At 39.6% G+C, this 27,232-nt stretch overlaps 1 protein-coding gene and 1 long non-coding RNA gene across 3 annotated transcripts in view; both read right to left on the bottom strand.

Annotated features, from left to right (window-relative positions):
- pepd (peptidase D) overlaps nucleotides 1-25,615 on the bottom strand; it is a 125,253-nt gene extending 99,638 nt beyond the window's left edge. Inside the window, exons 1-3 of one of the 2 annotated variants that reach the window (XM_012960953.3) lie at nucleotides 25,407-25,615; nucleotides 11,877-12,060; nucleotides 8,953-9,080 (exon numbers count right to left, since the gene is read on the bottom strand). In XM_012960953.3, the coding sequence (XP_012816407.1) occupies nucleotides 8,953-9,080; nucleotides 11,877-12,060; nucleotides 25,407-25,591 (497 nt within the window). In that variant the 5' untranslated portion in view covers nucleotides 25,592-25,615. 2 annotated transcript variants of the gene reach the window in all.
- Nucleotides 20,667-24,554, bottom strand: LOC116410407. Its single transcript, XR_004222371.1, has 3 exons — nucleotides 24,170-24,554; nucleotides 20,948-21,171; nucleotides 20,667-20,860 (listed from the first exon to the last, which is right to left on the bottom strand). It is a non-coding gene; the product is annotated as an uncharacterized LOC116410407 (long non-coding RNA).
- Nucleotides 25,616-27,232: the final 1,617 nt, after the last annotated feature.

The following is a 27,232-nucleotide window of genomic DNA, read 5'->3' as shown; positions in this document are numbered from 1 at the left end:
TAGCAGGTTAAAATACATTTTTTTATTCCGAGTTATGAGATTTAAGTAATTATCACCTTACATGTTGCTACAGCTTTTAGAGAATGCAAATGTTGTTATAATAACATGGTAATTTTGCTAATGATAATGCAGGCCTTTAGGCTTCTATTATCCTAGCCAATTTTGTTTATAACACAAAGAAAGCAATAGTCTCTTTGCAGCTGTGAGTAATGTTTAAGCAAGCAACCCTCTGATCTCCGAATATAGCAAATCAATGCCACAAGGGCAATTATAGAGAAAAATATGAGCCCAAGTATAAGCCTTCTTGGGATTTGCAAAGCTCTCAAGCAATATGAATTATTTGGACAGACAAGAGGAAATCGAGCTTCAGGTCACTGATATCTGTTGTTGAAATGTAGATATTTGGTTAATTATCCATTAATTTTAATTTAAACAGATAAATGTGGACATAATTTACTGTATGTTTAAAAAGTGCTGCTTCTCCACATATTTGCATTATAAATATGAATAAAATAGCTTTAAAACATAAAGTTGTTATTATGGGTGATTCAATTATGCAGACATTGGCTGGAGTAATGGGGTAGCCTAGTGTGAAAAAGCAAGCAAATCTGCTAATATGATAAATGACAACTTTTTACTTCAGTCAGTTCAGAAACCTATTTGGAATGATCTTGTGATAATTAAAGGAACAGTAACATCAACAAATTAAAGTGTTTTTAAGTAATTAAAATATAATATACTGTTACCCTGTGCTGGTAAAAGTTGTGTGTTTGCTTCAGAAACACTACTACAGTTTATATAAATAAGCTGCTGTGTAGCCACGAGTATTTACAGTGGCTTGCAAAAGTATTCGGCCCCCTTGAACTTTTCCACATTTTGTCACATTACAGCCACAAACATGAATCAATTTGATTGGAATTCCACGTGAAAGACCAATACAAAGTGGTGTACACGTGAGAAGTGGAACAAAAATCATACATGATTCCAAATATTTTTTACAAATAAATAACTGCAAAGTGGGGTGTGCGTAAGTATTCAGCCCCCTTTGGTCTGAGTGCAGTCAGTTGCCCATAGACATTGCCTGATGAGTGCTAATGACTAAATAGAGTGCACCTGTGTGTAAGCTAATGTCAGTACAAATACAGCTGCTCTGTGACGGCCTCAGAGGTTGTCTAAGAGAATATTGGGAGCAACAACACCATGAAGTCCAAAGAACACACCAGACAGGTCAGGGATAAAGTTATTGAGAAATGTAAAGCAGGCTTAGGCTACAAAAAGATTTCCAAAGCCTTGAACATCCCATGGAGCACTGTTCAAGCAATCATATAGAAATGGAAGGAGTATGGCACAACTGTAAACCTACCAAGACAAGGCTGTCCACCTAAACTCACAGGCTGAACAAGGAGAGCGCTGATCAGAAATGCAGCCAAGAGGCCCATGGTGACTCTGGACGAGCTGCAGAGATCTACAGCTCGGGGGGGAATCTGTCCATAGGACAACTATTAGTCGTGCACTGCACAAAGTTGGCCTTTATGGAAGAGTGGCAAGAAGAAAGCCATTGTTAACAGAAAACCATAAGAAGTCCCGTTTGCAGTTTGCCACAAGCCATGTGGGGAACACAGCAAACATGTGGAAGAAGGTGCTCTGGTCAGATGAAACCAAAATGGAACTTTTTGGCCAAAATGCGAAACGCTATGTGTGGCGGAAAACTAACACTGCACATCACTCTGAACACACCATCCCCACTGTCAAATATGGTGGTGGCAGCATCATGCTCTGGGGGTGCTTCTCTTCAGCAGGGACAGGGAAGCTGGTCAGAGTTGATGGGAAGATGGATGGAGCCAAATACAGGGCAATCTTGGAAGAAAACCTCTTGGAGTCTGCAAAAGACTTGAGACTGGGGCGGAGGTTCACCTTCCAGTAGAACAATGGAATGGTTTAAAACAAAACATATCCATGTGTTAGAATGGCCCAGTCAAAGTCCAGATCTAAATCCAATCGAGAATCTGTGGCAAGATCTGAAAACTGCTGTTCACAAACGCTGTCCATCTAATCTGACTGAGCTGGAGCTGTTTTGCAAAGAAGAATGGGCAAGGATTTCAGTCTCTAGATGCGCAAAGCTGGTAGAGACATACCCTAAAAGACTGGCAGCTGTAATTGCAGCAAAGTATTGACTCAGGGGGCTGAATAATTACGCACACCCCACTTTGCAGTTATTTATTTGTAAAAAATGTTTGGAATCATGTATGACTTTCATTCCACTTCTCACGTGTACACCACTTTGTATTGGTCTTTCACGTGGAATTTCAATAAAATTGATTCATGTTTATGGCTGTAATGTGACAAAATGTGGAAAAGTTCAAGGGGGCCGAATACTTTTGCAAGCCACTGTAGTGTCCCTAGCTATTCAAATTTATATACTAAATATAAACTTCTGTACAATATAGTTATATATTTGTTAATTCCATTTCATTAGCTTCCAGTAAATGCCTCCAAACTCATTGGACAGTGCTTCATCCTATAACAAGATAATTATTCCAAACATAATGCTAAGGCAACACAGTTTCTTAAAGCTAAAAAGTGTAAAATTCTTGAGTGACCAAGCCAGTCAGCTGATTTAAAAAAAAAAGTTTGCTGAAGAGGAAACTTAAAGGGACAAGCTCCCAGAACAAGCAGGAGTTCAGTAGTAGAGTAGAGGCTTAGCAGATCACCAGAGAAGATATGCAGCACCTGGTGATGTCTATGAATCATAGACTTCAAGCAGTCATTGCATGCAAGGGAAATGCAACAAAGTGCTAAACATGACCGCTTTAATGTCCCTGAAAATGAGGGGGACTATGTATAAAAAAGTTGGTTTTTTTTCACTATTTCTACACTGCGGAAATGTTTTGTATGCAACTTTAAATTAAAGTATGAAATGTGCTCTTTAATCATGTCTGAAATGTCTGATTTAAAATGTTACACTAAGGAGCAGATGGGTAAATCAAAGAAAAATTTAAAAAGTGAAAGTCTCTCTCAGTAATATATAATTCTTTCCCTACAAATTTCCATAACTGTCTTTGCACCTGTCACTTCTGAGTCCAAATTATTCTCCCAAGACTTCTTTGACTACAGTGCTGCTTTCAGAACTTCAATGATGTTCTCTCTGGCTTGCTGTTGGTTGTACTTCATGTTCCACTTTCTGCTGGAGTGATGAATGGCACACCCATTATTCCAGGTCTCTTCTTCTTCCCTCTTCTCCTCAAGCTGGCTTGTGTGCATTTCAAAGAGATTTTATGAGTAACAATCAACTGTCTTGATACTTCCATTATTTTGGGAATTTGGTTGCTACAGTAATATAACCCTCTCATAGACTGAACCTCTGGAGAGCTAATTGCCTGAAGTTCTTTTTGTCTTTCCAGTTTTATCACAGTTCATGTTATTCCTTTGGTCTCTAAAGTTTTACCTGACTGTAAGATTATATATTAAATATAATCTTATATTATATATAATATTATATCTATTCTATAATATATAGTATATAATATACTATCTATCTGAATTATATAATATATACAGTGGAGGAAATAATTATTTGACCCCTCACTGATTTTGTAAGTTTGTCCAATGACAAAGAAATGAAAAGTCTCAGAACAGTATCATTTCAATGGTAGGTTTATTTTAACAGTGGCAGATAGCACATCAAAAGGAAAATCGAAAAAATAACTTTAAATAAAAGATAGCAACTGATTTGCATTTCATTGAGTGAAATAAGTTTTTGAACCCCTACCAACCATTAAGAGTTCTGGCTCCCACAGAGTGGTTAGACACTTCTACTCAATTAGTCAACCTCATTAAGGACACCTGTCTTAACTAGTCACCTGTATAAAAGACACCTGTCCACAGAATCAATCAATCAAGCAGACTCCAAACTCTCCAACATGGGAAAGACCAAAGAGCTGTCCAAGGATGTCAGAGACAAAATTGTAGACCTGCACAAGGCTGGAATGGGCTACAAAACCATTAGCAAGAAGCTGGGAGAGAAGGTGACAACTGTTGCTGCGATTGTTCGAAAATGGAAGGAGCACAAAATGACCATCAATCGACCTCGCTCTGGGGCTCCACGCAAGATCTCACCTCGTGGGGTGTCAATGATTCTGAGAAAGGTGAAAAAGCATCCTAGAACTACACGGGAGGAGTTAGTTAATGACCTCAAATTAGCAGGGACCACAGTCACCAAGAAAACCATTGGAAACACATTACACCGCAATGGATTAAAATCCTGCAGGGCTCGCAAGGTCCCCCTGCTCAAGAAGGCACATGTGCAGGCCCGTCTGAAGTTTGCCAATGAACACCTGAATGATTCTGTGAGTGACTGGGAGAAGGTGCTGTGGTCTGATGAGACCAAAATAGAGCTCTTTGGCATTAACTCAACTCGCTGTGTTTGGAGGAAGAAAAATGCTGCCTATGACCCCCAAAACACCGTCCCCACCGTCAAGCATGGGGGTGGAAACATTTTGCTTTGGGGGTGTTTTTCTGCTAAGGGCACAGGACAACTTATTCGCATTAACGGGAAAATGGACGGAGCCATGTATCGTGAAATCCTGAACGACATCCTCCTTCCCTCTGCCAGGAAACTGAAAATGGGTCGTAGATGGGTGTTCCAGCACGACAATGACCCAAAACATACAGCAAAGGCAACAAAGGAGTGGCTCAAGAAGAAGCACATTAAGGTCATGGAGTGGCCTAGTCAGTCTCCGGACCTTAATCCAATAGAAAACCTATGGAGGGAGCTCAAGCTCAGAGTTGCACAGAGACAGCCTCGAAACCTTAGGGATTTAGAGATGATCTGCAAAGAGGAGTGGACCAACATTCCTCCTAAAATGTGCGCAAACTTGGTCATCAATTACAAGAAACGTTTGACCTCTGTGCTTGCAAACTAGGGTTTTTCCACTAAGTATTAAGTCTTTTTTTGTTAGAGGGTTCAAAAACTTATTTCACTCAATGAAATGCAAATCAGTTGCTATCTTTTATTTAAAGTTATTTTTTCGATTTTCCTTTTGATGTGCTATCTGCCACTGTTAAAATAAACCTACCATTGAAATGATACTGTTCTGAGACTTTTCATTTCTTTGTCATTGGACAAACTTACAAAATCAGTGAGGGGTCAAATAATTATTTCCTCCACTGTATAATATTACATATCTTTGAAAAAAGAAAGTCCTTTCTCCTATCAGACCTTACAATTGCCCTACTGATCTCACAATTGATACCCTAACACCTGAAGACTGAATCTATCTTGTATCACTACCATAGATGTAGGCTATGAAGGACTAAAGACAAGGCTTAGAGACCCTTCATAGTCTGTGGAGCTATGAATAAAGATCCCCCCTAAGAATCTTTACCCTTGGTTTCAGAGACTGATTTAAATCTTCAAGCAGCCTTTAAACTCATTTGTATCCAGCAAGGTAATGAATACAACATTTTACACTGCAGATGGCCACTATGAATTTTTAATCATGCTGTCCTATGCAATGCTCTTGAGGTTTTTTAAAGACTTTGTAAATAACATTTTTGGGGATCTTCTCCAGTTCTATGTTTTGTTACTTCTTGAAGATATTCTGATCTTTTCCTCCTTGGGAAAGACAGATATGTTTCTCAAGTTAAACAAGTCCTACAGTAGTTCGAGGAAGAACGGTCTTTACGCTAAACATGAAATATGTGAATTTCACAAGTCAGTTACTGTTGAATATTTTATTCTACTCGCTTCCAGCGATAGCATTCTAGCTGTCTGACAATGAGAAAATGTACTGTATATACCAATTATAAACTCCTGTACTACTCAAAAAAAATAGTTAAAAAGATATTGTTTATTTTAATCTATTAAAAGCGTTTCCTGTGTACCCAGCACTTAATCATAGGCTCCAGGGCTATCCATATGGGGTTGTTTATGCTTTTAATGAATTGAAATAAACAATATCTTTTAAACTATTTTTTGAGTAGTACAGGAGTTTATAATTGGTATATGCATTTCCGTTATTTGATCACTAGGGGGCTCTTCTGAGAACTTTTCTATATATAGCTTTTATATATACAAGTTAAATTTTGGTGTTCCTGTTCATTTGTCTAATTTTTAAACAAGAAAATGCGTCATCATAATATTTTATATATATATATATATATATATATATATATATATATATATATATATATATATATATATATATATACACGTTTATATTGTGAAGGACTGTATGAATTTAACCACAGGTTAATCAGCTGTGGTAAGCTTGAGACAGGGGATGAGAAAAATACAAAGTCACATAAAAATAAATGCTATCAGAGCTTTATCTTTAATACAGAGGTCCTTTCTTGTCTATACAAGGTTCCAAGCTACTGGTGTTGAGCGTTTTCATTTTAGCCAAATCCGAGCTCTGCTCCTTAATAAATATGACCTTAATAATGCACTATTTTGTGCTTATAAATATGCATTCAAGTAAAAAAAAAAAAAGTATCTGTTTTATTTTACCTTAAACAGATTGTAAGGAAAGTGTTTTTATTATTTAATTAAAAACATAAAAAATGTATTGCTTCCTAAGTTGAACTGAACATTAAACAATTCCACTTAATGAGGTAGTCATCTTACTGTCTAAATTTTAAATGCAGGCTGGTAACCATACACTTTAAGTTAATGAGATCATAAGATGGATAACTATTTACAGAAAGCATCTGTCACACAATATGTTGTACTTACAGAATATCTCAGATCAATGTATTGACGCATTCTAACATTTAAAATTAATGAGCAGTAAATGGTAAGTACAGTTTTAATTAGTGAAATTAAGGAAAGCACAACCAATTTACTGCTTAATTTATTTCTTGGGCACTAGCTTTACAAAAGCCCATTTTGAGCAAGCAGGCTGGAAAATGGTTTAGGAAACTTCCACAATAAATGAGTGTAAAACATACTAAGACAAAATGGCATGACTGCTTGTTAAGAAATGTGCATAATGAGCACAGCAGAGGAGCAGTTACTTTAAACCAAAACAATATTTAAAGTATTTTTTCTGTAAAATGAAAGTACAGATGCCTAATTTCAGATTCTACAACAAAGAATTAAGGAAAAAAGTACAAATCTTATGTGTCATCAGAAAAAGCAGCTGATCTGACTTTGGACATTGAGTATCAGATTTGGAGTCCATGGCTATAAACAGGCACACATATTGTAGTAAACGTTTAATAATTATTTTTTACAGCTGCGATTATTTTTTAAAATCTTTTTTATCTCCAGCTTTTGAGATATGAGTTCAGTCATGCTGCCCTGCTGCTGTGGGCACTGGAAACCACTGACTCATGCTGGAATTAGCCTTTCACACCAAGACAAATGTCAGCACCTCACAACATGATGGTGATGTAGAATACCCAGAGTATATTACCCCTGTATAATAAACTTCTGCTTATGTGTGGACTGTTAATCAAATATCTAATTATCTACCTTGCAAAAAACAAAAATGAGGTAGTTTGTTCCTTTTTTTTACATGTTTAACTTAAGAAATAACAAAACCCATAGATGTTTCATAATTAAAACAATGGGTAAAAAGTATATTCAGCACAAGCACTGATTAATAAAGTCATGTTAAACCAGGGGGTGTAGTGGTTCTATTTGTCTGAGAAAGAGGAAGGGCAATGGCTACATATTTCAACACTACTTTAATATCATCTGGTAACTACTTTTCCTGGCACAGTTTTCCCAGCTTTTGCAACACTAAACATATTTTGTTTGATATGTTGTTATGTTGTAGTATGTTCAATTTACAAATAAATTCACATAGCAGAGAAGAAGTAGACACACTAGTGGCTATAGAGGAAGCAGACCCTGAGGTTGAGGGGAGGCCCTAACCACAAGGTCTGTTCCTCTATAGCCACTTAAAGGAGACATATCCTATAAAAATTAAGAATGTGCCAGTGAATTATACTCCTCTAGATATAGAAGGATTGTGCTTTAAAAAGTTGTGTTTCCTGCTGATTTATTGAGAAATTCCACAAAAACCCCACTAGTCCCGCCCATCTGTTCCACTTCCTGCTGGCTGAATTCTCTGGATGAGCTGGGGAGCCGGCGGCCCTCCGTACACTGCACTGTAGGATAGGAACCAATCAGCAGCTAGGCTGACCTGATAGGGAACTGAAGCCTATCTTTGCTTGTGTGACTGCAGGGCTGTGATTGGCTCTCCCCCTCCTACTGTGCTTCTGGCAGGGACCGTTAGGACACGTCCACTCTTCATTTCAACTCGGACAGAGAAGTGATACGATCTATAGGGAGCTCCAATAAAGGGGCCATTGTTACAGATAGGGTTAATGTTTAGCCCAAAGGGAAACCAGCACCGTATATTATTCATAATTGCCTACAAAATTAGGGTTTTTCCCATTTATCCAATATGTCTCCTTTAAAGATTGTGTGCCCGGTGCAGGCATAAGTTTGCATACACTCGTTTTCGCATGCACATGTAGGCTTCAGTGCACACCTAGCACCTCAAAAAAACATTTTGTGGGGGGGCCCGGCGGTGTTTTGTTATGCCACTGAAACACACTATCTTTGCTTTTAAAATATGAAGACTATGAAGAAGATATTACAATTATAAAGCTGTATACAGAAGAATATCCCTTGTTTCCAATGCTCATGCATTTGTAAAAAAAAGACTATATTGTTATTATCAAGCATCTTAAAAGCATCAGCAGCATACCGAACATACAGATTACAGAAAAAAAAAAAAAAAAAACAACAAACAAACATTAAAGAACTTACATATTTGAAGTTATTCCCTTAGAATTCATTATGCAGTCTAATTTTCCATTAAAGGAACATTCAACTATAAGAAACACCTTTTTTTCACAATCAGGTTTTTACTGCGCTTTCAGCAGAAAAGATATATTCAATAAAATAAGAGACAGAAAGGCAATGGTGGAAACACTTACTTTCCCATCCACACTGCATAACTTTCGGGAAGCTTCGGAATAAAGAGAATTGATTTTCCTTTATCGACATCAACAGCTCCATAGCAGCCAGATTCAGTCACTCCAAAAGTCCAGTGAAAAAAGGACTCCTGTATTGAAAATATTTAGACAGCTGGGTGTTACTAGATGTTTTATTGTTTTAGCGAATAAAAAGATTACATGATGTATAAATTTTACATGTAATTTTAAATGTAAAATAAAATCTATTGTGTGACGTTTGCATCCTTATTTGAAACTTAACATACTTAAATGAATACGAACAGGATTATCAAGTTTTTTAACAGGAAAAATGGATCACTATCACTTTAAAGGGGACCTTGATTTTTCGCTAAGGCAAGTCTAATATAATTACACATGTTAAAAAATTAAAACTGAGTCAGGAGAACAACTGGCTCTTTGTCATTAGCATAACCTAATGATGCCAGTGAGTGACCAATAGAAGTCAGCAATAGCAGCCCAAGTCCCTGATTCATGTCTCTCTGCTCTCGGTTTAACTAATTCCTTCCTGTCTCTTTGCTCCCTGACTGATTAAACTGTGCCACAAGCTTTTTGTTTATGTCAGAGAAGCTGCAGTTTTTTCCTGGAGCTAAAGTTCTATTGTGTCTCATTGTCAGCTGCTAGATGGCCCTCCTGCTGCCAGCAAAAACTCCCTTCAGACTTAGATTAAAGGAAAAGTAGCACTAAAAAATTTTAACTAAAAAATCTATTCTACCCTCCCCCAATAAGTGCCCTATCCTGAAAACAATTTGTTATTGTGAATGCTTTAGTAGAAAATACCTGTAAAAAACTTGGCTTCCGGTCATTTGAACAAAGGCGATACGGCGATGCAGGGAAAGTTTCAGGGGATGCGTCCACTATGCTGCGGTCGAGTTTAGCCTTGCTTCTGTATAGGAAAGAGTCAGGCTAGGCTTGATCAATTGATCGCCGCATAGTTGATGCTTCCCCTGATACTTTCCCGTATCGCCTTTGTTCAAATGACCGGAAGCAAAGTTTTTTAAAGGTATTTTCTATTGGGGGAGGGTAGAATAGATGTTTTAGCTAAAAAATTTTAGTGTTACTTTTCCTTTAAGCAAACTTTCATCACAGTTACAGGGTAAACTCCTGATGTACTAAATAGGTGTAAATGTGTAAATAGGTGGCCTCCAGCTGTAATAAAACAACAATTAACTCCAGTCCAGGGCACTTGCAGTACTTGTTCTGCAACAAGTGGCCCTCCAGTTGACCCTGATGAATTATCTTCAGACAAGCTTCCCAGTTTCTTAAATGGCAATAACTGGAAAGCTCGAGGGCACATTCTAGATAGACAATTAGTGCATTTTCCAGCCCTAAAATCATATACTTCTGAAAAGTGTCAGACACACTGCAGTCACATTGTCTATACGTTACCTAAGGGCAGTGGCACATGGGACGATTAGTCGTCCCGTGACAAATCTTCATTAATGCGGGCGACTTATCTCCCTGCAATACCATCCCACCGGCAAGAATGCAAGAATGTAAATCACCGGTGGTATGGCATACGCATCGCTACAATTTCCCGAAGTCGCCATAAGTTTCCTTGAAAGGCAACTTTGGGAAATCGTAGCGACGCATATGCCATCCCACCGGCGATTTACATTCTTGCTGGTGGGATTGCATTGCAGGGAGATTTGTCGCCCGCGTTAACGAAGATTTGTTGCGGGGCAACTAATCTTCCTGTGTGCCACTGCCCTAAGCGCTCTTACATGCTAACGCTTCCTCTGGTTTTCCCTGTTGTGGATATTTCATGTGTTCCACCACAGGGGAACACAAACTTTAATATGTTAATTATGTTTCTATAAAATAAAGTTTACTGAAACAATACAAGACATAAAGCACTGGCAATGCTCTCTAATGATAACTCATGTATTATCAGGGTTTGCGATTACAAGCATTTAAAAAAAAAAAAAAGTTTGCAATATTAAGAAACAAAATAATACATCTTATCTGAAAGGCACAAGAGAATAATAAATTATGCGATAACTAAAGTTCAAGTTTCAACCTTAAAGAGAACCTGTCAGTTTTAAGTTGACAATAGAAATGTCTTTAGTGTGTTAAGTGTAATGACATACCCTCATCTCTTTTTAAATAAATTGCCTAATGCAAATGCAGCTGGGGAACAGAGCCTTACAAAGTTTAATTGGTACTCCTCTATTTGGAAAGAGGATGATGCAGGGATTGAACAGCTTTGACTGAAGCAAGGTAAACCTGGAGTCCTTCTCTGATAAAAAAAAGCCCTTCCACGTTCTCATTTCTCTCTTCTTCCTTTTCCCGTACATTAAAATGGATGAGACGTGATCTCATGAGATTTCAGCTATTCTTTTTTCCCACGGGGCTTTGCACACCGCCTTTTCTGAAAGTAGGCTCGTGCACAGTTGTAAAACTACGGCATTTGGCAGTTTATTAAAAAAAAGATGAGGGTATGTCATCACACTTAACACACTGATGAAACCGCACCTGAAGCCTCTCTAATTTGCCGCAGAGGGGAAAAACATCCTTCCTGACTCCAAGATGGCAATCGGACCAGTCCCTGAATCAACTTGTACCAAGAGCTATCTCCCATAACCCTGTATTCCCTCACTTGCTAAAAAGATATCCAACCCCTTCTTGGAGCTATCTAAACTATTAGCCAGTATGAATTAGCACGGAATTCAACAACTTCACAGCTCTGACACTAAAAAATCCTTTCAGAATATTTAGCCGAAACCTCCTTTCTTTTATTCAGTAATTTATCTAACAATTGGGACACCTTTAGTGAATAGACCCCTAAGATAATTATTTCTGCTTCAATCTGTCAGATTGCACTCCATCCTCTGAAAATCTACACAGAAACCCAAAGCAATATCTACATCTTCTAATAAGGGATCTACCTGACGGAATAGGATGCCAGTATCAGTGCAGTATCGCTGGGTCTCCTCTCCTCCTTGCAGAAGTACAATGGACCCCTTTGGCACATCCTTATTCTGTTTAAGTCTGTCACACAGACGTTTCCTGTTTAGAGCAAACAAAGCGGCTGGAACTCTCAGGGTTTCATTCCCCAACCAGTATGATGGGCTGCAAAGGTATTTAAAACAGAAATTAAACATACAAATATCATATATATTATGAAATTATGAATAAAATGAAATGTTGAAATGTTAGTATTTCTGGTACAGTACAGTAAATGTTAGGTGCCTCTGTTAGGAGAAAACAGCACCAGCCCGGGGTCCTGGAGCGATGCGCTTCCTCCTTCCGGCTTCGTTTCGCTGCGACTACACAATAAGCGCATGCGCGGTAGAGTGAAAAGCTGACTTTTCTGTTAAAGTTCGGCTTTTCACTCTACTGTGCATGCGCGAGCGATACAGGAAGGAGGCAGCGCTGCAGGTACCCCAGGCTGGTGCTGTTCTCTCTGAGCAGGGGCACCAGCCCAGGTAAAAGGTAGGCGATTCAAGTCATTTGGGCCTAACATTTTGGCACCCCCAAGTGACTTTGCCTTTCCTTCACCTTTAATGAGAAACTGAGTATTTATCCACTTTTCAAGGTTTCTTGCAATCAAAGATTCAGGCACAGTAATTCTCCCTAGACAAAATAAGCTTGCAATCATTACATTTTCTGATTAGCACATAAAATTTTTACTTCCTACCTTATGGCTATCAATTTATTTTGCTTTGTTTTTTTGACAGAAAAGGTTATTTCTTTGGCAGATATATCAGATAGTTGGTTTACACAGATAATAGCATACCCTTTATACCAGGGGTCCCCAACCTTTCTTATTCGTGAGCCACAGTCAAATGTAAAAAGACTTGGAGAGCAACACAAGCATCATAAAAGTACACAGAGGTACCATATAAGGGCTAAGATTGGCTATTGGGTATGCACACTATCAGGAGGCTTTATTTAGTAGTAAATCTTGTTTTTATTTAACCAAAACTCGCCACTAAGTCAGGAATTCAAAGATAACTACCTGGTTTGGGGGCACTGACAGCAACATCCAAGGGGTTGGTGAGCAACATGTTACTAACGAGCCACTGGTTGGGGATCACTGCTTTATACTATCTTTCTGTCCCCCTGCTGATGCCAGCTATATGAATGAATACTGTAAGGTAAATTACCAGTAAAAATAAACATAAAATAGAGGACTAGTAACAGCAGCCAAAATGCCCACTTTCTGCAGCAGATTAATTCCCACTGATGTCAATGGGACAACAGGCTTTATATAGTGATAATGGAGTCACCAAGAGACGTTCCTGGAAACTGATAATGATGAGTCAGATATCATGCATTTTAGTAATCTATACAAGTAGTGACAATTAACCCACATTGCGAAGTCTCCTTTGACCAGTGTAGGCTATCTTCACAGCAACATGTTTTAGATTCCCTATTATTATTTCATTAAATATTTAATAGCAAATATAAAAAAATATTCAGAAACTATATCTTTACTGATCTATATTGTTGGTATTTTGCCTCAAGATCCAACTGACAGACCCAGAATTTTGAAATACTGATTGTCCTAGAGAAAAGTTTCCAGGACTGTTGAAAAACATAGTAATTACTAGATGAAAAAAAATCAATGGTAGGAGCAATTCTGCACTTTTATTACAGCAGAATTCAGTCATTAGTTGGTATCAGAGTTGTGTAAATGCAAACGCAGCAAACCACTAACAATAAACTGAGCACATTAGCATTTTCTAAGTTTATTGATTCCTACACAGTAATTCTGTTGGTTACTAATTGAAGAGCATTCTTAACACCTTTACAGCCAGGGCTGTTTCATACATGGAATTCCATTAAAATAAAAAATGAGTGAATCATGGGAGTAGACATGAAATATGCATGTCTTGTAACTAACAAATATACAACCTAAGGGGCAGATATTTCAAAGAGTGAATTTAGAGCCCACTTTCAATTCATTCCTATAGGTTTCTGTAGTGAGTTCTAAAAATAGGAGTTGTAAAGGTATATTTTTAAAATGGTGCACTCTAACTTTCATCCACTAATAAATACGCTTTTAAGTATTCCATAGGAATGAATAGAAAGTGGATGAGGTTTTCTGTAGTGAGCTCTAAATTTACACTTTGATAAATATGCCCCTAAGATTTAGAACCATAAATCCAAACTTACACAAGTCTTCACTGAATTTGTAACATAATGGAAGAGCATTTTAACCTTTCTTACCCTAGCCCAGTGCTGTCCAACTGGCGGCCCGCGACCCCCGTCTGTGTGGCCCCCCACCTGTCTGGCTGCTTTGATGGTTTACTCTTGTGTAAGATTTAAATGGTATCAGTACTGTGATTAACTACCCCCCTGCATGGTTCACACCTCAGATTCAGGCTGTAAACCCTCTGTATTCTTTAAAAATGTAATCCCCTGTGTTGTTCACACTTTTTAATCTCTGCATTGTTCACCCCCTGCAGTGTTCACACCTCAGGCTCAGACTGTAATAACCCACATTGTTCCCCTGTTCACACCACAGACAGACTGTAGGAGCAGTAGAAACCCACAAATAATCCCTGCACACTACAAAAAAAACATATACTGAGGTGGTCCTGCAATTAAAAAGTTTTTTTTAATATTGTGCAGACTGTTGGAGCAGTGCCAGCATTGTGTCACTGTATGCTGCCTGTGTGTGCCATACTCTGCTTGCCCTATGCTGCCTGTGTGTATGACACACAGGGAGCATAGGGCAGGCAGAGTATGGAACACAGGCAGCATAGTGCAGGCAGAGTATGGTACACACAGGCAGGGTAGGGCAGGCAGAGTATGGTACACACAGGCAGGGTAGGGCAGGCAGAGTATGGCACACACAGGCCAAGTATGGCACAAAACAGCCAAGAATGGCACACACAGTCAAAGTATGGCACACGCAGGCAGGGTAGGGAAGGCAGAGTATGGCACACACAGGCAGGGTAGAGAAGGCAGAGTATGGCACACACAGGCAGGGTAGGGAAGGCAGAGTATGGCAGGTTTTTGCTGTACTACAACCATTAATATGGGTATGATCATGTGGTTTCAAGTGGGTGCGGTTTCAAAAAGGGGAGTGGTCAAAACTGGCTTCCATTATCGGCCCTCCACCACGTAGGTCGGAAAAATTTCGGCCCTCAGTACCACAGAAGTTGGACAGCACTGCCCTAGCCTATTCTGTTATTTTGAACATTAATTTTAAATACAGCTGTCAAGAAATACCATTTTTTTTCCTGCAAGCTTTTTCCCCTTTTTTATTCTACACATGCAATTTTCAAGTCATGTTAAACCACAACATTTCATAATTCTGAACCTCCAGAGCAACATGTTGCTGTTTAATACAAACAAATGGTGAGACAATTTGGTATGGGTCACAAAAGTCCATATTCAAGCACAAATGCCAAAAAGATATTTCAACACAAACTAAAATAAACTTCCCACTTTTTATTAAGGAGAAGGAAAGTTACCTTGTACCCCGGGCTGGTGCTCCTGTTAGGAGAGAACAGCACTAGCCCAGGGTAGCTGCGAGCGCTTCCTTCTTCCATGTTGGCGCGCTTGCGCATGCGCAGTAGAGTGAAAAGCCGAACTTTAACAAGAAAGTCGGCTATTCACTCTAATGTGCATGCGCCTGCCCAGGGGTTTCGCCGGCAGAAAAAAGAGGAAGCGCTACAGGTACTCCAGGCTGGTGCGGTTTTCCCCTAACAGGAGCACCAGCCCAGGGTACAAGGTAAGCAATTTAAAGTATAAGTTTTTTTTTTTCTATGAGTAAAATTACTCTAAACAGCCTCCAGAATTACCTACCTTTGTCCCAGCATTCTCTCTGACCTGGTTCCTCAGTCAGAAGGTATTCTTTTTCTTTGCTTCCTTGTGCAGAGTGAAGCCCCGGCCCCCACTTCCTGTTCAGGTCTCTCATCAAAAAAAAAACCCTGCTAATGCACAGACTGGCTCCTGCTGCCTCCAGGCATGCGCAGAAGGCTCTCCACTCCGACAACCTTGTCGAATTGAAGAGAGAACTGAACAGGAAGTGGGGGCGGGGTTTCACTCTGCACAAGGAAGCAAAGAAAAAGAATACCTTCTAACTGAGGAACCAGGTCAGAGAGAATGCTGGGACAAAGGTAGGTAATTCAAGAGGCTGTTTAGTGTCATTTTACTGATAGAAAAAAAAAAAGATTTACTTATTCTTTAGGTCACATTCTTTTCAGTAACATTATGGCACCCCAAGTGACTTAGTCTTTTCTTCTCCTTTAAAGGAAACTTAACTGTTCTTCAAAAATTAAAATAAAGAGAAAATCCTTTTCATTTCTATTTCTGTGAAGGTTCTTATTTATCCAGGTCATGGTATATCAGAAGTAAGTCAAATCAACAGGACATGTTGTGTTTTTCTTGAAGACGTTTCGCTAGTCATCTGACTGGCTTTCTCAATTCAGAACTAATAAAGGCAGTCAGATGACTAGTGAAATGTCTTCAAGAAAAACACAACAAGTCCAGTTGATTTGACTTATTGCTTTTCTATTGCTATTATTACCTTTCTATTGCTATTTTTCATTCTATAGAACTTTGTAAAAAAATGACCGTAGACCGAAGAATAGCAATTTTTATAAATAAATTATGGTGATCCATAACTGTAACAATTAGCAGCATATTGCAATACTGATGAACAGAGGCATTTCTGACCCCAGAGGCGGCCGAAGTGAAGCTGCCCCCATCGCCCCTCTGTGCTTAACTTTACAGCGGTCATGGAAGGCTGCATAGCTACTGTGCTATCTGCACATATAAGCAGAAAATCCAGTTAAAAAATCCTAATTTGAAAAGTTACCAGGAGTGCATTTTTGTCCAATCCTTTCCAATGTCAGAGAGGGTGCAGGGTGGGGATATATATAGGGGGGCTGGGTCAGGATTAGGTTTAGTTAGGGTGGCATAATTAAAGAGGGGCCCTCTAGCTGTTCTTCTGTTGAATGGCAATTTGGCAATCTCAGCCCACCACCTAAATGCGCAATAAACAAACGCAAATAAGCATCTGCAATACTGTGCATGTGTCAAACATGGAGTTTCAGGTATTCCCTATTCATCTGGATTTTGCTGGTAAGTATCCAGTGGCCATGGGGGGATGGAGGGTATTATTTTTTCCCCAGAACAATTATTTTGCTATATAGGCATCTGAGGGCCACCATCTAAAGTAGCGTCACTAAGCACTGGTAAATATATACTCTCAGCATCTCCTAATCAGTGTGCAGTTGCAATTCAACAGCTGAATACAGGGACCAAATATGAAGGAATTAAAAATATGAATTTCAATTATGCCTAATTTCCCTCCTGCTGATGGTGAACTAAAACTTTCAGTTTTCTCCCAAAAGTATTAAAATTTCAGTCAAAATCTGGAGGGGAGCAGGTTGGATGTTTGCTTAACTAATACTTGTTTTATCTGACCACGAACACCTGCACTAATTACTCTACTGTTCATGTCTTCCCCACTTTAAGCTCTAGACCAGGGATCCTCAAACTACGGTAATTTACCCACCCCCCGCTGCGTCCGCACCCCTGGCAGAGAGAGAGGACTCAGCGAGAAGCGGGACGGGGGAGCTGAGAGGGAGGATGGATGGCACTGGCAGAAAGGACCAGCGTTGAGTGGGAGGGGGGCACTGGGAAGACAGATGGAGCAGGGGAGCTGGAAGAGGGAGGACGGATGGAGTGCGGGAGCGCGCGCGGGGGGGGGGTGCTGTCAAAGAATGCAGCACATGGGGGGGGTTCAATCCAGCCGCCCAACAGTCTGAGGGGCCATGAACTGGCCCCTTGCTTAAGAAGTTTGAGGACCCCTGCTTTATACTGTAAGCTCTATGGACAGAGACCTTATTCTTGTCTTGTAACCTTAAATTAAAATTGAATTGTAATTAAATCCTAATATCCTAATTGAGCATAACTGAATTACTGTATCTATATTCCATTATTATTACAGGTATGGGATCCCTTCTCTGGAAATCAGTGATTCAGAAAGTTCCAAATTACAGAAAGGCCATCTCCCATAGACTCCATTATAAGCAAATAATTCACATTTTTAAAAATTTCCTTTTTCTCTGTAATAATAAAACAGTACCTTGTACTTGATCCTAACTAAGATACAATTCATGCTTAATGGAGGCAAAACAATCCTATTGGGTTTATTCAATACGATTTTTAGCAGACTTGAGTTATACAGATCCAAATTACAGAAAGATCCCTTATCCGGAAAACCCTAGGTCCTGAGCACTCTGGATAACGGGTCCCATACCTGTATTATTAAGACTATATGCTTTATTGACAGAGACCTCATTCTTCTTGTCTTGTAACCTGTAATTAAATCCTAATTAAGCATAATTGAATTACTGTATCTATATTCTATTATTATTATTATATTATTATTATTAAGAGTGTAAGCTCTATGGACAGGGACCTCATTCTTCTTGTCTTGTAACCTATAATTAAATACTAATTGAGCGTAACTGAATTACCGTATCTATATTCTATTATTATATTGTCTTGCCTCTGTTCTGTTTTTTTATGGACTGCTCTGCATATAAGTAGAGCAAAAGAAATTAAATTATACATACATAACCTAAAACCATTCCTATGCAATGCATGGTGTAAAGACTAATGCCACACTGCCCAACAGCACAGCATATGTGTGGAGTGCAGTTTTTAAAATCTTTATAGCATCTAGCCCAAGAACTTATATTTTAAATATGTTATTTCTAATATTGAACTAATCTCAGCTACCTGGCTTTAGCTCAGGTGCAAACTTACAGCATATGATTAAGAAACATGCCAACTTCGCATTATAATGAATGAAGACAACTTAGTTGGCGAAGACGCAAAATACCCCATGTAAGTATTATTAATATTGTTATTAAACCTAAGAATTAATGTATATACCTCATACAGTGTGTTGCTGTATGAATCCCTGTCATAAAAAGCTACTTCCCAAGAACCAGCACGTTACATACAGAAAAACTCACCCTGCAGCAGAACTCATGTTGCTCTGTTGCCTGCCGGACTTTGTCTGTCACATGACAACTCAGCTGACTCTCCCATACTGGGTGCTAAGCTCTGCGGGCGGAGATTTGCGTTCCAAGACTCGATTTGAGTTTATACGAACCGAGAGTGTTGTTTAAAGGGAACCTGTCACTTTTAATTTTACTTAAGGGAGGCTCCGTTGTTTGCTCTCTCCCCTCTCCACCGTAGCTTCTGAAGGGGCTTGGAATTTAGTATAGACACGGCTGGCTCCGTTGTTTGCTCTCTCCCCTCCCCCGTAGCTTCTGAAAGGAAACAACCGAGCCGTGTGTGTATACTAAATCACAGCTATATTCAGAAACTGGGGGTCCCAAAACTGACAGGTCCTCTTTAAGGTCTTTGGTTATGTGAAAGCGTGTGTTTTGGCGAGTTAGGCAGAACGAAACTGGTGACTTTGATATTGTTGGCATAATCTAAATTTTAATTAGTTAATGCTATTATGGTCTGTCATTTTAGCAAACTAATGATTGTGAAAACGTCTCAAAAGCAGATGTTTCTGTTTGGTTTCAGTTTCTGAATTCATTTAGCTGCTAATATCCGTTCGTAGGTAGGACAAAGTAATACGAATGATATGATTTATATTTTAGATGAGAAACTAAATTAGTTTCTAAAATGGTAAACCTTATTAACAAGGCTTACTGTGTGTTTTTTGCCACTGTGCTTGTGCATTGGCTGGGCATGCGCTATGGAAGGAGGTGCAGAACTCTGAAACAATTGACAGCAAATATGAGTTTAGGGAATAAAAAAGAAAATTAATACCATACTTACTGAAATTTTCTTTTCCTGGTAAATAGATGGCATCATTTACAAGAGGGTAATCTCCACCCCCACTTCTAACTGGACAGAGCATATAATTTAGCAATTAAAGAATTAATAGTATATTATATATATGCAAGCCCCACCCCCAGCACCTTTGTCTTGGTCATTAAGCCAATTAGGGAGGGTCTTGTAAATGATGCCATCTATCAACCAGGAAAATAAAATTTTGGTAAGTATGGTATTAATTTTCTTTTTTCCCTGGTTATTTTGGCATCATTAACAAGAGGGATTTACTAAGCAATGTCATGGGAGGGTATCTCTGAATAAAAATTAAACCCAAAAACACTTGTATGCATAAACACCAAAATATCTTTATTCTGCTCAAGTTTGGACTGCTCTCAGAACACTTTGTCCAAATTCTATCTCTGACGTTGATCTAACGTCTAGCTGATAATGGTTTAAAGGACAAAGAAAGTCAAAATCTATAAAGCACACTATAAAATAGTACTACTATTGCTATGTAAAAATGCTATATTTCTGGCTACCCTAATGAAAGATTTATAGAGATACACCTGCTACATTCTACATACTTGTTTCAGTGAACGACGCTGCCATCTTTTTCCCTCACTGTCTCTACTGGGCATGCGCCCCCAACATCCTTATACTTATGTGTATCCAACTCGTCAGCACCCCCCGTGTCACACAACGCCCACTCCGATCTGCTCCTTTTGTCAGCACCCCCCCACTCCGCTCCTCTTGTCTGCACAACTCACCCCCCCACTGCGTCCTCTTGTCAGCATCCCACGCTCCCTGCTTGCCTCTCCCCCCACCAGCACCTCTTGTCAGCATCCCATGCTCCCTGCTTGCCTCTCCCCCCACCAGCACCTGCCAACGGCTGTCTCGTCTTGTTCTGTCCCAAGCTGCCGCTGCATACACTATTTATAAGGACTGCGGTCGCCATGGCAACCGGACGCTGGAGGGAGCTCTCCTGCTGGTGCACATGTGCCGCCTATAGTCCTGGTCCCATGGTCAGTGCAGGTGCGAGGCATTATGGGAATCTTCTCTACCCAGCTCAGCTTTTTTTTCTTCCTGTTTGGCTTCAGATCTTCTGAGTGGGAGAAATATGGGGAGACTTAAGGGCACTATTGAGACAACTGAAGGTATGCCTGCATTTTGAGATTAACTCTTTACTAACCTTTCCTTGTCCTTTAAGAATGTAACGAAAGAGCTCCAGGATGCAGCTCTACAAACTTCGTCTGGCGGAACATTCCACAGCCCATGAAGCGCTCACTGCTCAAGTGGAGTGTGCCTTAATGCCCATTGGCATCTGTTTCCCCTTTGAAGTGTAAGCCTTCTGTATGGCTATCACTATCCACCGACTTATCGTGGAGACTGCCGCTTCTTGTCTTTTCTTTACTCCTGCCGGAATAACAAACAGTTATTGTGACTTCCTGTACTCTGCTGTTCTTTTTAAATAGATTGACAAACATCTGACCAGATCTAATGTACTCTATTTCTTTTCCTGATCTGATTGTGGATGCAAAAAAAAGGCTGGCAGCACAATTTCTGCATCCAGATGAAAAGAAGTCATTACTTTTGGTAGAAATGCTGGGTTAGTTCTAAAAATAATCTTATCCAACAGGAACAACATATATGGCTCCTGGGCTGATAAAGCTTGCAATCCACTCACTCGCTTTGCTGAGGTTACTGCTGTTAACAAGACTGTTTTGTAAGTCATTATTGTGTCTGAGGCTTCCTGCAAAGGCTCAAAAGGCTGCTCCGTTAAAGCCTCTCTTACTAAAGGCAAATTCCACGAAGGTGACATATTCTTCCTTGGCGGCCTTAGTCTTAATACTGCTGCCATGAATTGAATAATTGCGGTCTCTTGTGCCCTAGCTTTCCCCGTAAAGGCTGAAATTGCTGAGACTTGCGCCTCTAGTGTCCTCATCCTTTTTCCAAGCCTCTCTGCAAAAAATCTAAAACTTGTACAATAGTAAACTGCTCTGCTGTCACTTTTCTGTCTTCCAGAAATGTTGTGAATACTTTCCAAGTCTTCTGATATGTCTTATATGTAGACCCTTTTCTTGCATTCATCATATTGTCTATTACTGCCGATAAAAGGCCTGACACTCTTAATCTCTTTCTCTCAAACGCCATGCCTTGAGGGCTAGCGTATGGACCTGTGGATGCTGTACTGGTCCCTGCCTCAGCAGCCAAGGTGCCAGTGGTAATCCCATTGGTACCTCTATAGTCAGACCGTCTGAGTAGCAAATACCACGGTCTCTTTGACCAATCTGGAATTACCGCTATTACCTCTGCTCGGTCTTGTCTTATTTTCCTCAGTACCCTTGGTATCATTGGGATTGGTGGGAAGACATACAGGAGACCTGAACTGCAATATTGTATTAAGACATCCGTTGCTTTCGCCTCCGGTTTCAGTACTCTGGAATAAAATTGTCCTCACCTTCCTGTTGGATTCTGTTGCCATCAGGTCTATGTCTGGTAGACCCCATCTGCAGACCATCCTTTCGAATATTTGCTGACTGAGTTTTCACTCGTGTCTGTTCAGTAAGTTCCGACTCAAGAAATCTGCAATTTTGTTTCCTTCCCAGGAAGGAACATTGCTGATCTTCCAGATTGTCTTGAGCCCATTGCGTAATTGGTTGCAGCACCTGTATCAACTGCCTGCTCCTCGTGCCCCCCTGTTTCTTTATATAACACATTGCTGTAATGTTGTCCATCCGGATTAGTAATGGCTTGTTGCTTAGCAAGTTCCCCAAATCTTTTAGGGCTAATGCCACTGTTTTTATTTCTCTGACATTCCCGGAAGTACACTGTGTTGTACAGACCAAACTTCTTGGGTCACTTCTGACCTCCAATATGCCCCCCAACCTGTTGTTGAGCTGGTATCGATGGTCAGTAGCTCCCAAGAAACGTCTCCTAACATTCTGCCTCTTGATAGATGACTTTTCTCTAGCCACCACCCTATTTTCAAATCTTTTGTGATAAATATGTTTTGGTCTCAATCCGGGCTTAACCTGTCCCATTGAGGAATTCTGACGTCTGTCGCCCACTGAGTCATCGGTATCGCCGACGTCAATAAGCCTATCAGTCCCATGAGTTGTCTTGCTGAATAGACTGACCTCTCTTGAATCCAACGCACCTTTTGTTTTACTTTTGTTTTTTCTCTTGGTAATGTTACTACTGCTTTGTCTGTGCGGAACCTTGCCCCCAAGTACGTTAAGTCTTGAGAAGCAAACAATTGACTCTTCTTTAGATTTATAATCCACCCATGCAGCAGTAGATATGAGATTACTTGTTTCTTTTTGCTCCTCAGCCTTCGCTCCTGGGGCAAAAAGACGCTCTTCCCTCCTGTGACTCTCTTTATTAAGTCTAATAGCTTTGCCCCAAACAGCATGTCACCATCAAAGGGCATATTACATAAATTTGTCTAAGAGGCCTTATCTGCACTCCAGGATCTCAGCCATAGTGCCTGTATTGCCGCCACCGACAATGCGAGGGCTCTAGAAGAGGTCTTGACCAAATCAATTGACGCATCTGCAACAAAATCTGTTGTCTGGAAGAGATTTTACAATATCTTCTCTATCCACTCCATGCTTAATGGCTCTCTCCACCCCATGAAGCCAAGATTGCATAACTCGTGACACTGATGTCAGTGCTATTGCTAGTCTACAAGAGGCTGCTGTAGCCAAATAGTTCTTCTTTAATATTGCCTCCATTTTCCTATCCATTGGATTTGAAAAAGTTGAAACATCATCTACTGTAAGGACTGTTCTTTTGGAGAGTCTGTCTACTGCCGCATCCATCTTTGGTGGCTTCTCCCAAACCTTTTCTTGGTCTGGAGGAAAGGGGTATAACCTTTTTAATATTTTGAAGGGGTTGCTTGTAAACGACTGACTCTCCTGAGTCTCTGGCAGTTTTAACTCTTTCCTTACTGCCTTGACTAAGGGCTCAACTAAGGCAAAATTAAATCCAGCAAATTGTTCCAAATTTTCTTCCTGTTCCTCCTCAGATAACACTTCCGTTGATGATTCTTCTATTGGTGACTCCTCTCTAGTGAAAATCTCTCTTTCAGCCACTCTTTACCAAACCTGCCTTGAAGTACTAGGACCCGCTGCTTCTTTGATGCCTTGAGCAACCGCATCCTTAATTTAAGTCATGATGCCAACAGAATCTGTTTCTCCTAATAATTTCTTTGTACAGGATTGACAAATTTTTGCATGTCTTGATGCTGGATTATCACATGCTGCACATCTTGGTCTTTTTTTTAGTTCTTATTGGGGAAGACACACTAAAGAAGCATGGGAGACAGACAAATAAAACCATACAAGAGATGTCCCATGTACAAACAAATGGCCTTTTCTCCCTGTGTATTGAAAAATCCAAGTTACAATACCTGTTCTCTGTTTATCCTGCGCTTCTCTAGACGCTACGGTCCCAGTATGGCAGCGCCACTCGCATGGAAGGCACTTCCTTAAAAATCTCCGCCCCCCTGCCTGATGCTTCGCTGGCGTCAAACGTGAAAGTACCGCAGACCCCTGTAGCACTTACACGCGCATCGGTAAATATATCTTTGTCAGGCACCAGGTCAGACCTCTAGAGTCGCATGCCCGTATACTCCCTTCCACCAGGTAAGGAACTCTGCAGCCTTGTGACACTTCTACCCCATCTTGTAACCCGCTATTTGGCCACCAGGCATGACTCGCAGGCTCTTCAGTGGAGCATAAAAAAAACCCTGGAAATAGAAGCCATTAGATTACATGGGTTCCTCAATCTTCATCCAGTTAGTTAGTAGGACAGAGAAAAAAAAGACAAAGGCGCTGGGGGGAAGGCTTGCATATATAATATACTATTAATTCTTTAATTGCTAAGATATGTGCTCTGTCCAGTTAGAAGGGGGGGTGGAGATAACCCTCTTGTTAATGATGCCAAATTAACCAGGGAAAATTAGTTTACCCAAGTGCAGTGTACCAAGTATTTCATAAATTTCAAATAACCAAATGCTAATATATTCTATTCAACACTTATGTAACATAGAATCAATGTAAACCCATAAAAAGGGATAATTCTTTAGGTTTGAATTGATAAGGGGAACTATATATATTGTACAAAATTTTAATCTGAGCCTTCAGGCTTTTTTCAAAAAATTAGGTAATTAAATGATAGAAATTAAAGGAACAGTAACACTGTAAAGTAAAAATGTTTTAAAGTAATTAAATTATAATGTACTGTTGCCATGCACTGGTAAAAGTTGTGTGTTTGCTTCAGAAAGACTACTATAGTTTATTTAAATAGCTGCAATGTAGCGAGAAAAGCCACAGGCTACATAAGCAGATAATAATAGGAATCTATGCAATTTATCTGTTAACTGTGTAACCTGTGCCTTTTGTAAGATTTTGACTATATATAATAATAATAATATAATATTAATAATAATATTAATCACCCCTCTTACTAGGGTTCTGGTTCTTTTGAGAAGCAGACAAATAACCCACACCAATAAGTGTATATTAAAATGAATATATTGAGTAGCAAATCAATGGATTGTTACACTTAAATGATTAATTAACACAAAAAATATTTATACATTATTTACATTTAAAGATTAATGACAAAATCTACATTATAGCTACCGATGAACAAAGAACATGGTGGTCTGATTCCTAGCCATGGCCTTCTCTCCCCGGTCTGTCTCACATCCTGCCCAGTCCCCAGGTGCTCCTTCCCAGGTTGCTCTCCCAGGTTGCTCTTCCCCGGTTGCCCCCTTGACCACTGTCCAGCCCACATTTATGCACCTTTCAGCCACTGCCCCCCACATACCAACTGATCAGATGGGGGTTGATACAAACCACACCTTGCCCATTGTTCAGTAACTGTTGAGTTTTATGGCTTCTCGGGGACGTACTGTCCCACCATCCACAGAAAAACCCTTAGATATGGAGATTTGGCTTCGGGTGCAACTTGAAAAACTGGTTTATAGTAATCAGTTTAGTAATCAGTAGAGCTCCCCCCATACTCAGTGTATAACACAATAGAGCCACAAACACACATATATATTTATATATATCACAAATAATGGCACCCAAATACACGATTTCTTACAAATCCCCACCTAGAGGGCGAAGGACTTCACAAGGAAAGAGCCCTCTAAATACAAAAAGGTATAACATTCAGGGACACCCATTCATGTATAATATGTATTTGTGCTGAAAGTGAAAGGATTACTGAGACCCAAATTATATAACACTCACACATGCTTAAGTTTTAGGGTACTGTGAGGTAATATTTAACCTAATTATAAAAACACTCACAGTTTATATTCATAATTTGAACCCTTCTGCCAGTTAGAAAATCTCACACACTTTTAGAGGCTTTGTTTCCAGCTTACTTTGCTGCATTGTCTGTGCGCTGTACACACCACTTACCCACGTGGCACTGCTCCACCCATGTCTGGGCTGGATCCCATTTTAGGCCTCTGCAGTAACCCATGGCCATTAAACTTTGGTGTTTGCAACACCCAACACATTTTGCTTACCACGGTTACCATATGAATGAGACCACACAGGGAAAATCCTTTATTATTGTGGGGTAGTGTGAGAAACTCTGTGGCACATTTTATTAATCAGCATAGCTGGGATTAGCACCTCAATTCATGGATAGGTGTGACCATAACCAATACTGACTTCAGGAAATTAAAAAGATACACTACACTAAAGTGTGCAGCACTATCTTAGCCAAATCACTAGTGAGTTGTTTGTCATCTTTGTCTCAGTATTTTCCCTCAGTTTCATGCCTGATCATCTAAATAGAGCAAGACAATTGTATTGTTTTAGCTGTTTTGGACAGGTACAGACCATAAACATCATTTGCTGTAACTAGAGATGCATAGAACAGACTGGACTGGTAACTCTAATGCAGACTTGTAGAGTGAATTGATTTTAAAAACACCCCACCTTGAACACACACATCAAACTTACAATACAAACAACAAAAGACAAACTTTGGAGAGAAAAAAAAACTATAGACTGAATACTGCTTTGATACAGAAACACATAACATATATTGAAGTTATCAAGCAGCATGCAGTCTATGTAAAAATGTCACAAACGTGTTGCTGCTAATACAAAGAGTAAAAAAAACAAAATCTGACTCAGGCAAATCATATCAAAAATAAAATTCAAATTGTGCCTCAGTACTTTTTTACTCTCCTACTAAACTAAAGCAGCAGCCATTTTACTCCCTCACAGTGCAGGTCATTCTAACTATTAAAACCCAAAAATGTTTTTGAATTTGTATAACCTGACTGTACCAAACCAATTTAGAGGCTTCTCCTTCTGTGTAAAAAGGAAAAAAAAAACAAATACATAAGGTCCTCTATAATTTTTTTTTTTCCACAGGACAAGGTAAGGTACGGAATTTTCCTTTACATAATCTTGAATCCTTGTTTATCCTGTAAAAT

The sequence above is a fragment of the Xenopus tropicalis genome, chromosome 4, assembly GCF_000004195.4.
Source record: "Xenopus tropicalis strain Nigerian chromosome 4, UCB_Xtro_10.0, whole genome shotgun sequence".
NCBI classification, from domain to species: domain Eukaryota; kingdom Metazoa; phylum Chordata; class Amphibia; order Anura; family Pipidae; genus Xenopus; species Xenopus tropicalis.
The sequence above is the reverse complement of the archived record's forward strand: the minus strand, read 5'-3'. Positions and strand labels throughout refer to the sequence as shown.